At 37.2% G+C, this 13,464-nt stretch overlaps 1 protein-coding gene across 1 annotated transcript in view; it reads left to right on the plus strand.

The window, feature by feature from the left end:
- Nucleotides 1–2,169: 2,169 nt before the first annotated feature.
- The window catches only part of LOC140514564 (polypeptide N-acetylgalactosaminyltransferase-like 6), a 902,815-nt gene continuing 891,520 nt past the window's right edge, over nucleotides 2,170–13,464 (plus strand). Inside the window, exons 1-2 of the mRNA XM_072625045.1 lie at nucleotides 2,170–2,533; nucleotides 2,951–3,273. Of these exons, the coding sequence (XP_072481146.1) occupies nucleotides 3,136–3,273 (138 nt within the window). The 5' untranslated portion in view covers nucleotides 2,170–2,533; nucleotides 2,951–3,135. The remainder of the gene's footprint in view (nucleotides 2,534–2,950; nucleotides 3,274–13,464) is intronic.

Raw genomic sequence — 13,464 nt, forward strand, 5'->3', positions numbered from 1 at the left:
GATGGGTACATGCCTTCTTTTGTGCTATTTCTCAGAATTCATACTATTCTCTGTCAGTGTTGAGCTTTCTAAGAGATAAACAGAAGTCTGAGAAATAATGTAGGATTCATACGAATTGGATGGAGAAAGAAAAGTTATCTCCTTTCTGCTTTCTGAGGTTTTGATTTTGTAAAGACCCGTATCTTCAATCATTGTACAAAGAAGGACACAAGTTCACAAAGATTGTTTATTTTTTTCTATTTCTAATGCTTTGTTGTTTTTTTTTTTTTTTTGTTTTCCTGGAAGCTTGTCTTACAACTGAGGTGATTAAAAAAAAAAAAAGATTCATCCACACATGTTGCATGAATAATCTCCAAAAGTATCAGTAAGAAATAATAAACATTTTACGTAGCCTACTGTTCATTTTTACAACTCTTCTGTTTTATTTTTCATAGTGATATAGAAAAGAAATGTTATTTCTCTAGACTCATCTCTAAACAAACTGTCAGATTTTCCTAATAATAAAACATCTGGTGTCCCAACCTTGTCCTCAAGCTCCTTCCAAGTTTGGTCTGAAGATCCCTAGGCAATTCCCACCTTAATCCTGTGAGGATCTTTGCTGGAATGCTGCTAAGTGCATGTCTATCACCATCCCTCCAGGACTCTCAGAACATGGAATTCTGTTCTGTATTGATACCTTGGTAGATTCTTGTAAACCCAGTCAGGGGCCTGGTTTGCACCTTAATCATCTAATAGAGGCTGGTGTATTGCAAAAGTATTTAGTTCCTTAAGGGTGGGGAGTAAAGAAAGACGGATCCATTCTGACCATGAATCTCTGCGATTCAGAAACTTTCCTGAGGGGCTGGGGGTGGCGGTGAGAAGAGGGATGGTATGTGAATCAGGGAAAGTAGAAGAGAGGAGGGGGATCTAGCATCGTTGAGGGTAAAAACAGCAGCAGCCAGGAGATAGAAAGAACTGGCTGGAGGGGTGCGGAGAAGGCAAAAGAGAACTGGAGTAGCACCCTCCAGATCCGAGAGGGATCCAGATGTGTGCAGCCTGGAGCAGACCCGCCCCCATCCCTTCATTCAGAACCTGGAGCCTGCAGCCCTAGAAGCCTCTCCTGTAGTCTGAGGAGTTCTCCTAGCTGCTACCACCCAGGTTGTTTGCAGCATTCCTGCTTTTTCTTCAGTTTTCCCCCGACTTTCTCCACTGCAGCCTTATGTATCTGGTTTCGAAAGCACGGAAGGCTCCAGGAACCTGGCTCGTCTTTTAAGCCTTTCCTCCTTTCCTCCTTCTTGGTTTCCATCACTGCTGCTGCTGCTGCTGCTGCTGCTGCTGCTGCTGCACCACCACCACTGATGCTCCTCCAGCGCCGCCGCCTCCAGTTGCTCTCTGGCTAGGATCCTCTATCTCTACGCTCTCTCTCAGCTGTCACCATGGACCAGCCTTGGAAGAAGAGTATAGAGGCAAATGAAGCCCCCCTCCCTTGCTGCCTCTGGCCCGGAGTCCTTTCTACTAGGTGACGAGAGTGGATGGTCTTACTCCTGCTTCCGTGAGTGTAATCTAGGTGAATCCAGGACAGCAAATCCAGGGACATATCCAGGGACTAGTGATGAGGATCTCCGAAGACTCCTGCTGTACCTTCTTCGCTTTCCTTTTCCTCCTCCCCTTCTGGATTTATTTATATAGCATCCTTACTTAGAGGAATTTCCCATCCTCCCCTTTCCCTTTTCGCATTTTACTTCCTCCCCCACCAGGGCTCCGAGCTCTTGCACGTGTTAGACACCCTCTGGCATCTCAGCTGAAAAGAGGCATCAGGGAGAGAGGAAAAGAGGAGGTTGGGTAGGAGAGAGCAGCACGTCTTCCCTTACTCTCTAGCATCTTCCAACTCCTCCTTTCTCCTTTAAAAGAGCCCCATTTTTTTTCTTCTTGCATTTTTTTGGGGGGCGGGGTGTCAAGGCGTTGGGGGATATGGGAAAGTGTGAGAAGTAATGAATAGTCCTGACTGCTGTTATTGTTGCGCTCAGTGTATTTTTCTGTGTTTGATAGTTTCGGAAGAAGCATGGTAACATGAATAGTCACTGAGTGTGAGAGCTGCGCTGGAGAAAGAGAGGACAAGATTGATCTGCGCAGCCTTTACTTTGCGAACAATAACATTGGCAGAAGGAGGAGGAGGGGGAGGGGGAGAAGAAGGAGGAAGAGGAGGAGGAGGAGGACGAGTAGAGGAGGGTGAGTCGCCCCATTGATTCGCTGGCTGGATTCTGCGATGACATCTGTAGCCTCCCTTCCACTTCTCTCTCGCTCTCCTGGTGCGGCTGAGAGCAAGTGTAGGGGAGCTCAGTAGGCGGAGAGGGAGGAAAGGAGGCAGGCGGGCGAGTTGACAGTGTCGAGGAATCCAGGAGTTCACCGACCTCCTCCTCAGTGTGGCTTTCGACTCCCCATCACCAGATCCCTTGCATATGTCTGGTCTTCAGTCAACAGTTTCGGATACAGGAAGACCCTGCTAAGGGGATTTGGAGGAGGAGGGAGAGAGGGGAGTCCGAGTGGATCTCAGGTCAGTCATTCCCTCAATGTTCAAGAAGAGAGAAGATGGAAAACTCATTTTCTACTTGGAGAAGCTTTCATGCATTGCCCTCCTTACTAAACAAATTTGGGCAGTAGGACTTTGGGACAGCTCTCCTTTTCAACCCCTTTACCCAACTCCTCTCTAACACAAAAACAAATTCCCTTCTTTCCAAGAAACTATTTTGGCTATCAATTGATTTCCCATAATTTCTGATTAGCCTACCAACTGGTCATATTTACTCCTTCGTTTTATATTAATGGAGATCGATAGACTTCAATGATTTCCTCAGTAAAGCCATTCATTTCTGAGCCAATAGATAATTCACTAGTCATAGTTTGGGGTCTGTTTTGGTTTTTTTGTTTTTCTCCTGAGTGGGAAAAAAGTGATTGTGCGTTTGTTCTGCAGATTGCCAGCTCCCTCTGAGGGGTGTGTATTGGTGCTGAGGCTGCAACAAAAGTTTCTAGGCGGTCGTCTCAGTGTTGGTGGTTAATCGCAAAGGAGAGGAAAGGACATTGCCTTGCCTTACCAGGAACCTCCAGGGATCTTTCGCTTCCCATCACGCATCTATACTGGCGTTTTTAACATTTGCCATGAAGAGGAAACAGAAGAGATTTCTGCAAATGACTTTATTGTTTATGGTGGCTTTAATATTCCTGCCCAATATTGGTCTCTGGTCTCTATATAAGGATAAGCATCTGATGAAATCCACGGGACCTGGAGAGCAGCAGGTAAGTAAAGGAGTGGGGGTGGGGAGAAGTCGTGAAGCAGATGAAAAGCTTGGATTGGTGAGGCAAGAAACCACGAAGGGAAAAACAGACATTTGGTATGTCCTTAGGTTAGCAGAAAATACATGTTGCACAGAAAATAGATTTCTGTGCAACATAAGACTTTTTAGATTTATTTTGTTGGAGAAGGAAGATTTGTGATTGCAGAACTTGTGAGGGATTGTCCCAAGGAGTAAGCAACTTCTTTTTGAAATAAACACACATTCGTAAAATTCAAGTGATCAGTAAAAGAGAAGGGACAAAAATATTTCCATGATCAACAGTATTTTTGCTGATTTTGGTGTGTGAGCAGCACCAGACAAAGGCACCCTGAGACACTGAAGGAGATTGTTTAGTTAGAGGGAGGAAAGTCATTGGAGGCATATTTCTCTCATAATTATGGAAATGACAATTAGTTTTGTACTGCCTACTTATTAGTAGTACTTTAGTGGTTCTTAAATGTCATAAGGCTGTGTACATTATCATAAAATTATTATTATTGCTTAGCAACTACCTTTCTCCTTGTGAAAACTTAAAAAACGTGACTCCCTTTCATCTTACTGTTGCTAAGGTGGGATGCTTTTGTACACAAACATAGTGGTTAAGACTGTTCTTTTAGTCTACAGCCTGGAAGTAGCTGGTGCAGGCAACTAACATCCCCCTTCACATGATTAACTTCATGTAACACAATGCATATTTTTTCTGGCTAATTTTGCAATTTATTAGACATACACATTTTTATTGCTTAAGCTACAATCAGACACATTAAGATCAGTATTAATTTTAGCAATTGGAAATATATATACACACATGCACACATATGTTTGTATATGTATGCATTCCCTGGTGATGGAATATAGTAAAACCTTGTAGTTTCCTTAAAGAGTTTTGTGTCATAACTATTTAATTAATTGATTAATTTATGAATAAAATAAACCATAATTAGTCTTAATTTATTGTGTTTGATGGGTTATTTACAACTAATACTATAAATATATACATATATAAATTAATCAGTCTTATATGTCATTTGTGGATATTAACATTCTTAATGTCAAGTGTCATCGTTCATATATGTTTATTATATACTTTCTATATTTAGAAAAGATTTAAGCTTTTAATTTCAATAAAATTTCTATGCATTAATGATAATCAAATATTTGCTTTGATAGTCAGTGTTTTGACATCATTATATCCTGGTTAGTAGTGAAATATTCAAGAGTAATCTGTTTCTAACACAGACTTATTTGGAGTCTGTGCTAGTTTCTCAGCTTTGAATGAATTGAGTTTTGAGGGAAGACTCAAAATATTTTTTTTCTAGCATTAAGCCATGATTTTCATCCTTCTGGCAGCATCTCCTTAGAACTTTCTAATAAATATAAAACTTTGGATTGAAGAGCTTCTTTTTACTCCTATACTTGAATGAAAGTAAGGAAGGAATGTTTTAAAATATCCTTTATCTTCTTCCTTTATCTCTCCCAGCAAAACATAATTTCATGAAGACGGACAGTGATTGAAGCAGTATTCTTTAAACTGTGAATCCAAAGTTGGCATAAAATAAAACCTAGAAAAAATAATGATTTGATTACACTAATTATGCTAAAGCAGTAAACTCTAAAGCTCTAAGATTAGCCTTGTGATATACATGAGGTATTAATTAATAATATAAACAAGACCTTTGAAACTTTTAAATTTATGATTTTCCTTTTGATGGCTAAGATGATAAAAATGCAACTTTATTTGGATGATAAAAGTAATGAAAAGTGGCAATTCAGTTCTATGACTTCTCTTTAACATGACTTAAATTATCTCTTTGCAATTCTTTCCCAGGTCGTAATGAGGCTTGGTGAAGAATTGAAGTCAGTATTAAAAAAATAAAAATAAATTTAAAAAAAAAAACCTTGAGCAGAAGGGAGAGGTTTCTTATTTTCTTAGACTGAAGAATGTTGATTCATTCTGACCTCATGATTTCTTATTGCTGTGCTATGCCCAAGTGATCTTACATCAATGTTTTGGAGTCAGAGAAAAGAGAAACTTTGACCTTTTAGGTGTAAAAACAAAAACCAAAAACTGTGTTATCTCCATGGTTTGTAGTAAACATTTATTTGTGCGTGTGTGCATGTGTATTGTGTGTGCATTTGACAAAATCAGCATTTAATTTAAAAGTGATATTTTCTCATAAATAAGACTACCATAAATGAGTCAAATACATAATGAACTTCAGTTAAGTAAGTCCAGATTAAGTTAAAACCATGTCATGAAAGAAAATGCAAATTGAAAATTAACATTCTTTTTAAATTCTACAATTACCATCATTAGTGAGAAAAATAAAACCATCTAAAAATCATTGAATGTGTTTTGAATGACAGAGGGTTAAATCTTTAATATCTTTTCAATTGCCCAGATCAAATGTAACTTCAAGAGTAATGAGTTAAGAATATTTCATTTTGATCATATATTTTGGCATTGAATATATGTTCAATTCTTGTACATTATAAAGTAAGCTAAAAAAAACACTATGTTCTGTCAGCAGCACAGAATCTCTGTGGGATAGTGTTTTGCACTATTATAACTTAATTTTATTTAAAAATTTGCAAAGCAGTTTTAAAGAAGATATCCTTATCTGCAAGTGTTACTTGTTCTACAGAACATTTTGACTATATTTATCCACTAGTTGTAGAGTACTGAAGATCGTGGGCTGATTGAAGCACTGACAGCAATAAGTATTGAAGCTATTCAAAGTGAGCCACGTGGTCGTTTGAGGCTATTTTTATCAGCAGTAACATGCAGCAAAGTGGTTCTGATGTGTGGAGTGGATATAGAGCTTACGAAAGCTCCAGTATTGTATAAACTTGAATGGCTCACTCTAATTTTCAGTTAGAATGAAAGTTATTTACTGGTATTGCTTTAATATAATACAATAATTGAAATTATGAAGCTGCCTCCAATGTCTCAATCTGTCTGTCTGTCTATCTTTAAGAACACTTCATGAATATCTTATGTACTTGCAGCAAAGTTTGCAACTTTTCAAATAACTCAGCTGTTGGGGATAAAAAAATTCAAAATGTAAAGAAGAAAATATGAGTTTGGTACTGTTGGGTTAATTTTCTGTGCATCCTTTCTCCTTGCTTTTGAGTGTTTCACAAAGAATTTTTCCTGTTATTCACTTCTGTCAATTTCCAAAAGTTGCCTATCAGTATTTTCATTCTAGTTTGACATTTTAAAATAATATACAGCATTATATAGTTGTAACATTTAGATGCATCTCACCTTAACAACATGGTAATACTATGTAACATATCTATAGTTTGAAAGTTGGCAAAGTGCTTAATACATTATCTTGTATAATCCAATCATGTGTTTATTACCTCATATGATGGCAATCCTGCATAACTGGGAATTTAAGGAAGAGCACAAAAAAGAAAGGACTTCCTGAACTACCCATATTAAAAAAAAATAAGCTGTTCATTGCATCATCACAAGAATTGATAGAACAACCCTAATGACCAAGTCCTTCCAAACTTAGTGAGTCCTGTCATGGTAAAAATTGCAGTATTGTACTCAAACCACTTCATGTTAGTTTTTAAAAATGTATCCTTTGTTGTGTTTAAGTGCATTTTTATTGTTTTAGAGAAACAATATATGTTAAATGGAGTACACTTTACGATCTTTGTTTATAGGCCATTAAATTGCCTAACCTAAATGCCATATAGTGTTTATAGGAGGACTGATGTTTTCTTTCTCCCTTCTTTGGAGTATATATGTGCACATACATATTATATATACATATGTATATATACACATATGTATGTATGTATGTATATAGTTGTGTGTAGATAAATATATAGCTATGTATACATATTATGCATACACATGTATACACATTACTCTATGACATAGAGGGAATGATAGTAACTCTGGAATTGGAGACTCTGTGTTCAGATTTGCCCTCTGATATCTAGTCCCTATGTGACATTTATGATACTTTTGGATGTCACTGAAAATTACTTAAGTCAGCTATTACATTTAGATGGTATAGAAATTCTATGCCTTTGCTTCTCTTTTTCATTTTCTTGTTGCTTTAGTCTCTTACTTGCAGATCTCTTCAGAGTTGAGCTCTATTTGAATGTTTCCTTAAACACATATCCACAGTCTTATCTAACTCTGTCTATGCTGAGTGGCTCAGTGGCTAGAGTGCTTGGCTTTGAGTGAGGAATACTTGAGTTAAAATTCGGTCTCAGGCACTTATTGTATGTGTGACCCTGACCAAATCGCTACTTCTATTTGCCTCAGTTTCCTCAACTGGAAAATGAAGATAATAACAGCACATAGCTCAGTGAGTTTTTGTGAGGATCAAATGAGATTATTTGTAAAGTACTTTGCATAAAACCTGGCACGTAGTAGGTGCTCTATAAATGTTTATCCCCTTCCCTTCTCTTCCCTACTACTCTTACCTATACCCTTATATAAAGTTGTCTATACCTTTAATAGAGTTGTCTTCCCATTCGGTCTATTCAGGTACATCTAATGAAATCACCCATACATAAACACCACATATACTTTATTTCCATTTTCATTATAACATCTCAGCACATTGCATAGAAAAAGTGATCAGAGTTGTCACCATAGCATAAGATTATTGAGATATCAGTAGAAATTCTAATGAGTTCAGGAAATGGACAAGAACAAGGAAACTTTATAGTCTTTAAATGAATTTGGATTCATCTTGTGAAACTGAATGGAGCAGCTCTCTTCAAAATGTTCTACATTATCTTAGCCCTTTTGTTTGGCCTGTTGGCTAAAGGAACAGTCATGAACCCAAAGATCTTCTAAACATATTCTAAGGTAGGCAGTAGGCTTATAAATGACTTTGGAATTTTAAAATTCTTTTAACAGTTTTTAAACCAAAGGTCCTCCATTTGTAAAATGAGCCTAATAGCATTTTTGTCCTCTGAGAAGGGTTTATAAAATGTTTGCGATTTTAGAACTGTAAGGATGGAAAGGAACTGAAGACCACGTGTATTCTTTTCCTTTGACTGTAGTCAAAACTTTATTCATGTTCTCTGAGAAGCCACTATCTTTCTTAAAATGCCTAGTGAAGGAGATTTCCCACTTCTTTTGTTAAACTTCTTCAATGGTAACAAGCCACCTTTTAAGAAATTCTCCCTAATGTTTAGGAAAGTTCCCTTTTATTACATAAAGTATGCTGCTTTTGTCTTGTGAAATTTTCAGAAAATAAGAGTACATATGGGCTATAGGTTATTCTTCCTACTCTATTTTAGCACTATTCTTTGCTTTTTGATATACAATATTCTGTTATTAGCCATCATGGTGCTCTTTGATAAACTAGGGGAATAAGAGGAAAATGAAACAGGATTTTTTCTCTTCCTACTCCCATGAGAGTGCCTCAATAATTACACCTAGATGGCTCAGTGGATAAGAGTGCCAAACTTGGAGTCAGAAATATCTAAATTCAAATCCTCTCTGAGACATTTATTAGCTGTGTAACTATGGATAAGTTGCTTAAATTCCCTCCTCCTCAGTTTCCTCATTTGTGAAATGGGTATAATTAAAATACCTACACCTAAGGGTTATTGTCAGGATCAAATAAGATAGCATATGTAAAGCAATTTGCAAACCACAAAGCACTATTTAAATGCTAGCTATTATTATGATTATTTGATGTCTAGATTTAAGAAGTAACATTATTTTAGTCATAATATATTTTAAAGCATAAAATGCCTCCACTGAAATCCTTCTCCAGGGCTGCATTATTGAGTGGAGGTGACCCTGAGCTCCTGAAGACTTTGCCAAATGATCATAAAATTTAGAAGGCCCTGCCAGCTGGGCAGCCTCCAAGTATAGACATGGAAAAAGACTGTATCTGGACTCTTAGAACTGGCCTAGTAATGATCAGAGAGGCTCATAACCAGTAGCTTGGCCATCAGTTGATTTGTTTTTCCAATTAGTAATACTGTTACAGACTGTTAACTAAAACCTAGAAGAGACACAGTCAATATCAGTTAAGGGAGTGTCTACATTTGCTCTATTATATTTCTCAAGTTAGTTTAGACTAACTTAGAGTAATGTTTAAATTTTATTTTATAGGAAACATTAATTCTGGAAAATGTGGAAATATGGAAATGTATAATAAGCCACTATAGAAATGGCAAATTGTTGTTTGACACTACCACACGGACCACCATAAGAAGTGCTTTAATTATTAGTTATAAGCTATGTGACTGGCTCATCACATTGCTTCATGAGGGAACTAGGAAGTGGAAAATAATCTCCTAATCTGAGGCTAGAAATAATTGGAGAATATTCCTTTCAATCTCATAATCTCATTAAGCATGTTTTACTTTCTAAGGTAAAATGAGACTGTGACACATGGTAGTCTAAGAAGAGGATGGTCTAAGAAGTGGTAATACATGTAGGGATTAGAAGCTGTAAAAGATTTTATAAAAAGATTTTATAATAGTTAAAGATCAAAGTAATAGGATTTTAATGGGCTATGGAAGTTTGGGAATGTTACTTAGTAGGCATGACACCCACGATTGTAAATACATAGTTGAGATCAGTTTAAAATGATCATTAAGAATAACCTTGTATAATCACCTTGTATAATCACCCATAGGGGCAAAAGAAGTATCCAGAGGACAGAAAGGCAAGAATTCATAATCAAGAAGAATTTATTCTTAAAAGGGTAACAAACAACCCAGTGGCTATTGTGAAGGCAGAGAATGGTAAAGGTATATTATCACTACAGTTACAGAAGAGTCATGTTGAGAATTATCAGCTTATACTCCAGCCTCTCTCTCATCTTCCCTCCTTGTGCCTTCTATGTCACTAATTCAGGACTTAGTACCTGAAAAATTGTTTGGGATCTAAGATGATTTCACTCTCTTTCATTTTCCTAGAGTTATCCAGATGGATCTAATTGTTTTCTGGAAAGGATGATTAGATATGATCATTGGTGAAACTTTGCTGAGATACACACTGTATATGCCAGGAGTCCTATTACCTTTCTTCCCTTCTACTTGGAATCTCACATGCAATTTTTATTTGTGTATCTTTGAAGTGTGAGAGTAGGAAAACTTTGCAGAGAAACATTTTTGTTGAAATTGTGAAAATGTTTAACATATCTAGACTGTATGTCATGCTCTGAAGACATTTTATGCCATAAAGGTAGGATCAAGTCACAGTAAAATGAAGAGACCCTTACTGTTCTCATTCTGCTTCCTGCTATCAACCCTCTAAATGAATAATTCTTATATTATTTCATGACCCAATTGTAACATTTATGTGAAAAAAATAAAGACAAGTACAAATGAATAAGCTTCACTAGTGTGTTCATTAAACAGAAATGGTTATTGCCACTTAACGTATAAACAACTCCACCACTATATAGAGAAGAAACATGACAGAGTGGATATCAGATAATTCCTTTTAGATTCAAGAAGAGTTGGGTTAATTTTCCTCTTCTGACATATAATGGATCTATGACCCAGATGAAGTAATTTAACCTTTCAGTGCCCCAGGAACCTCTCTCAGATTAAATTGCAGGATAGTTGCTGATCTGTATAATGGAGAAAGTTTCCTCATCAAGAGTTCCTTATGCTGATGAAAAAATCTCAGGTTGAAACCTCACCCTCATATCTATCTGTCTGTCAAATTAATCTATGTACACATACATACATAGATTTCCAGGGAAGCTATATCTGTGTATAACTAGCTATTACATTTGTTCATATATACACATATGTATATATATATATACACATTATATACAAACACATTTTACATATATATATATATATTGAGAGAGAGAGAGAGGAAGGAAGGAGGGAAGGAAAAGACAGATGGATTTTCACTACTGTGTTCTTCTAGTTCCTCATGAGGATGACCCTAGACTCTTGAAGCCTATGCCAGCTGTGTGTGAGCTCTCGCAGTTTTAATTAAGTTGGAAACACTTGGCATAGAGGCATGATGACTGAAAGTGTGCCCATGGTCTAAGAACCTGCCTTGCTAAGCTTAAATGTCTGATCATAAGGTCAACCCCAGAGAGAGGAATTTATTTAGCCACAGCTTCCCCTACAAGAATATCTGCTAAGTTAAGAGCCATTAGAATCTACCTTACTAAAGGAAGCTTCCCCATCAATAAAAGTGCAGATCTTTCTTTTTTTTTTATTTAACTTTTAACATTTATTTTCACAAAATTTTGGGTTACAAATTTTCTCCCCTTTTCTCCCCCCCCCCCCAAACCCAAGCTTTATAATTGCCCCTGTGACCAATTTGCTCTCTCTTCTATCCTCCCTCTCTGCCCTTGTCTCCGTCTTCTCTTTTGTCCTGTAGGGCCAGATAGCTTTCTTTACCCCTTAACCTGTATTTCTTATTTCCTAGTGGTAAGAACATTACAGTTGCTCCTAACACTTTGAGTTCCAACTTCTTTAGCTCCCTCCCTCTCCACCCCTTCCCTTTGGAGGACAAGCAATTCAATATAGGCCCAATCTGGGTAGTTTTGCAAATGACTTCCATATTAGTTGTGTTGTATAGGACTAACTATATTTCCCTCCATCCTATCCTGTCCCCCATTACTTCTATTCTCTTATGATCCTTTCCCTCCCCATGAGTGTTGACCTCGGATTACATTCTCCTCCCCATGCCCTCCCCTCTATCTTCCCCTCCACCCTGCTTGTGCCCCTGTCCCCCACTCTCCTGTATTGTGAGATAGGTTTTCCTATCAAAATGAGTGTGCATTTTGTTCTTTCCTTTAGTGGAATGTGATGAGAGTAGACCTCATGTTTTTCTCTCACCTCCCCTCTTTATCCCTCCACTAATAAGTCTTTTGCTTGCCTCTTTTATGAGAGATAATTTGCCCCATTCAATTTCTCCCTTTCTTCTCCCAATATTTCTCTCTCACTGCTTGATTTCATTTTTTTTTAAGATATGATCCCATCCTCTTCAATTCACTCTGTGCACTCTGTCTCTATGTATGTGTGCGTGTGTGCATGTGTGTGTGTGTGTGTGTGTGTACTCCCACCCAGTACCCAGATACTGAAATGTTTTAAGAGTTACAAATATTGTCTTTCCATGTAGGAATGTAAACAGTTCAACTTTAGTAAGTCCCTTATGACTTCTCTTTGCTGTTCACCTTTTCATGGTTCTCTTCATTCTTGTGTTTGAAAGTCAAATTTTCTTTTCAGCTCTGATCTTTTCATCAAGAAAACCTTAAAATCCTCCATTTCATTGAAAGACCATTTATTCTCCTGAAGTATTATACTCAGTTTTGCTGGGTAGGTGATTCTTGGTTTTAGTCCTAGTTCCTTTGACTTCTGGAATATCCTATTCCATTCCCTTCGATCCCTTAATGTAGAAGGTGCTAGATCTTGTGTTATCCTGATTGTATTTCCACAATACTTGAATTGTTTCTTTCTAGCTGCTTGCAATATTTTCTCTTTCACCTGGGAATTCTGGAATTTGGCCACAATGTTCCTAGGAGTTTCTCTTTTTGGATCTCTTTCATGCGGTGTTCTGTGGATTCCTTGAATATTTATTTTGCCCTCTGGTTCTAGAATCTCAGGGAAGTTTTCCTTGATAATTTCATGGAAGATGATGTCTAGGCTCTTCTTTTGATCATGGTTTTCAGGTAGTCCCAGAATTTTTACATTGTCTCTCCTGAATCTATTTTCCAGGTCAGTTGTTTTTCCAATAAGATATTTCACATTATCTTCCATTTTTCGAATCTTCTCGCTATGTTCTGTGATATCTGTCTTTCTCATAAAGTCCTTAGCCTCCATCTGTGCCATTCTAGTTTTGAAAGAACTATTTTCTTCAGTGAGCTTTTGAATCTCCTTTTCCATTTGGCTAATTCTGCTTTTGAAAGCATTCTTCTCCTCATTGGCTTTTTGAACCTCTTTTGCCAATTGAGTTAGGCTAGTTTTCAAGGTGTTAATTTATTCAACATTTTTTTGGTTCTCCTTTAGCAGGGAGCTGATCTGCTTTTCATGCTTCTCTTTCATCCCTCTCATTTCTCTTCCCAGTTTTTCCTCCACCTCTCTAACTTGATTTTCAAAATTCTTTTTGAGCTCTTCCATGGCCTGAGCCCATTTGGTGGTCTGGGACACAGAATCCTTGATTTCTGTGTCTTTGTCT

This window comes from Notamacropus eugenii, chromosome 7, assembly GCF_028372415.1.
Source record: "Notamacropus eugenii isolate mMacEug1 chromosome 7, mMacEug1.pri_v2, whole genome shotgun sequence".
NCBI lineage: Eukaryota > Metazoa > Chordata > Mammalia > Diprotodontia > Macropodidae > Notamacropus > Notamacropus eugenii.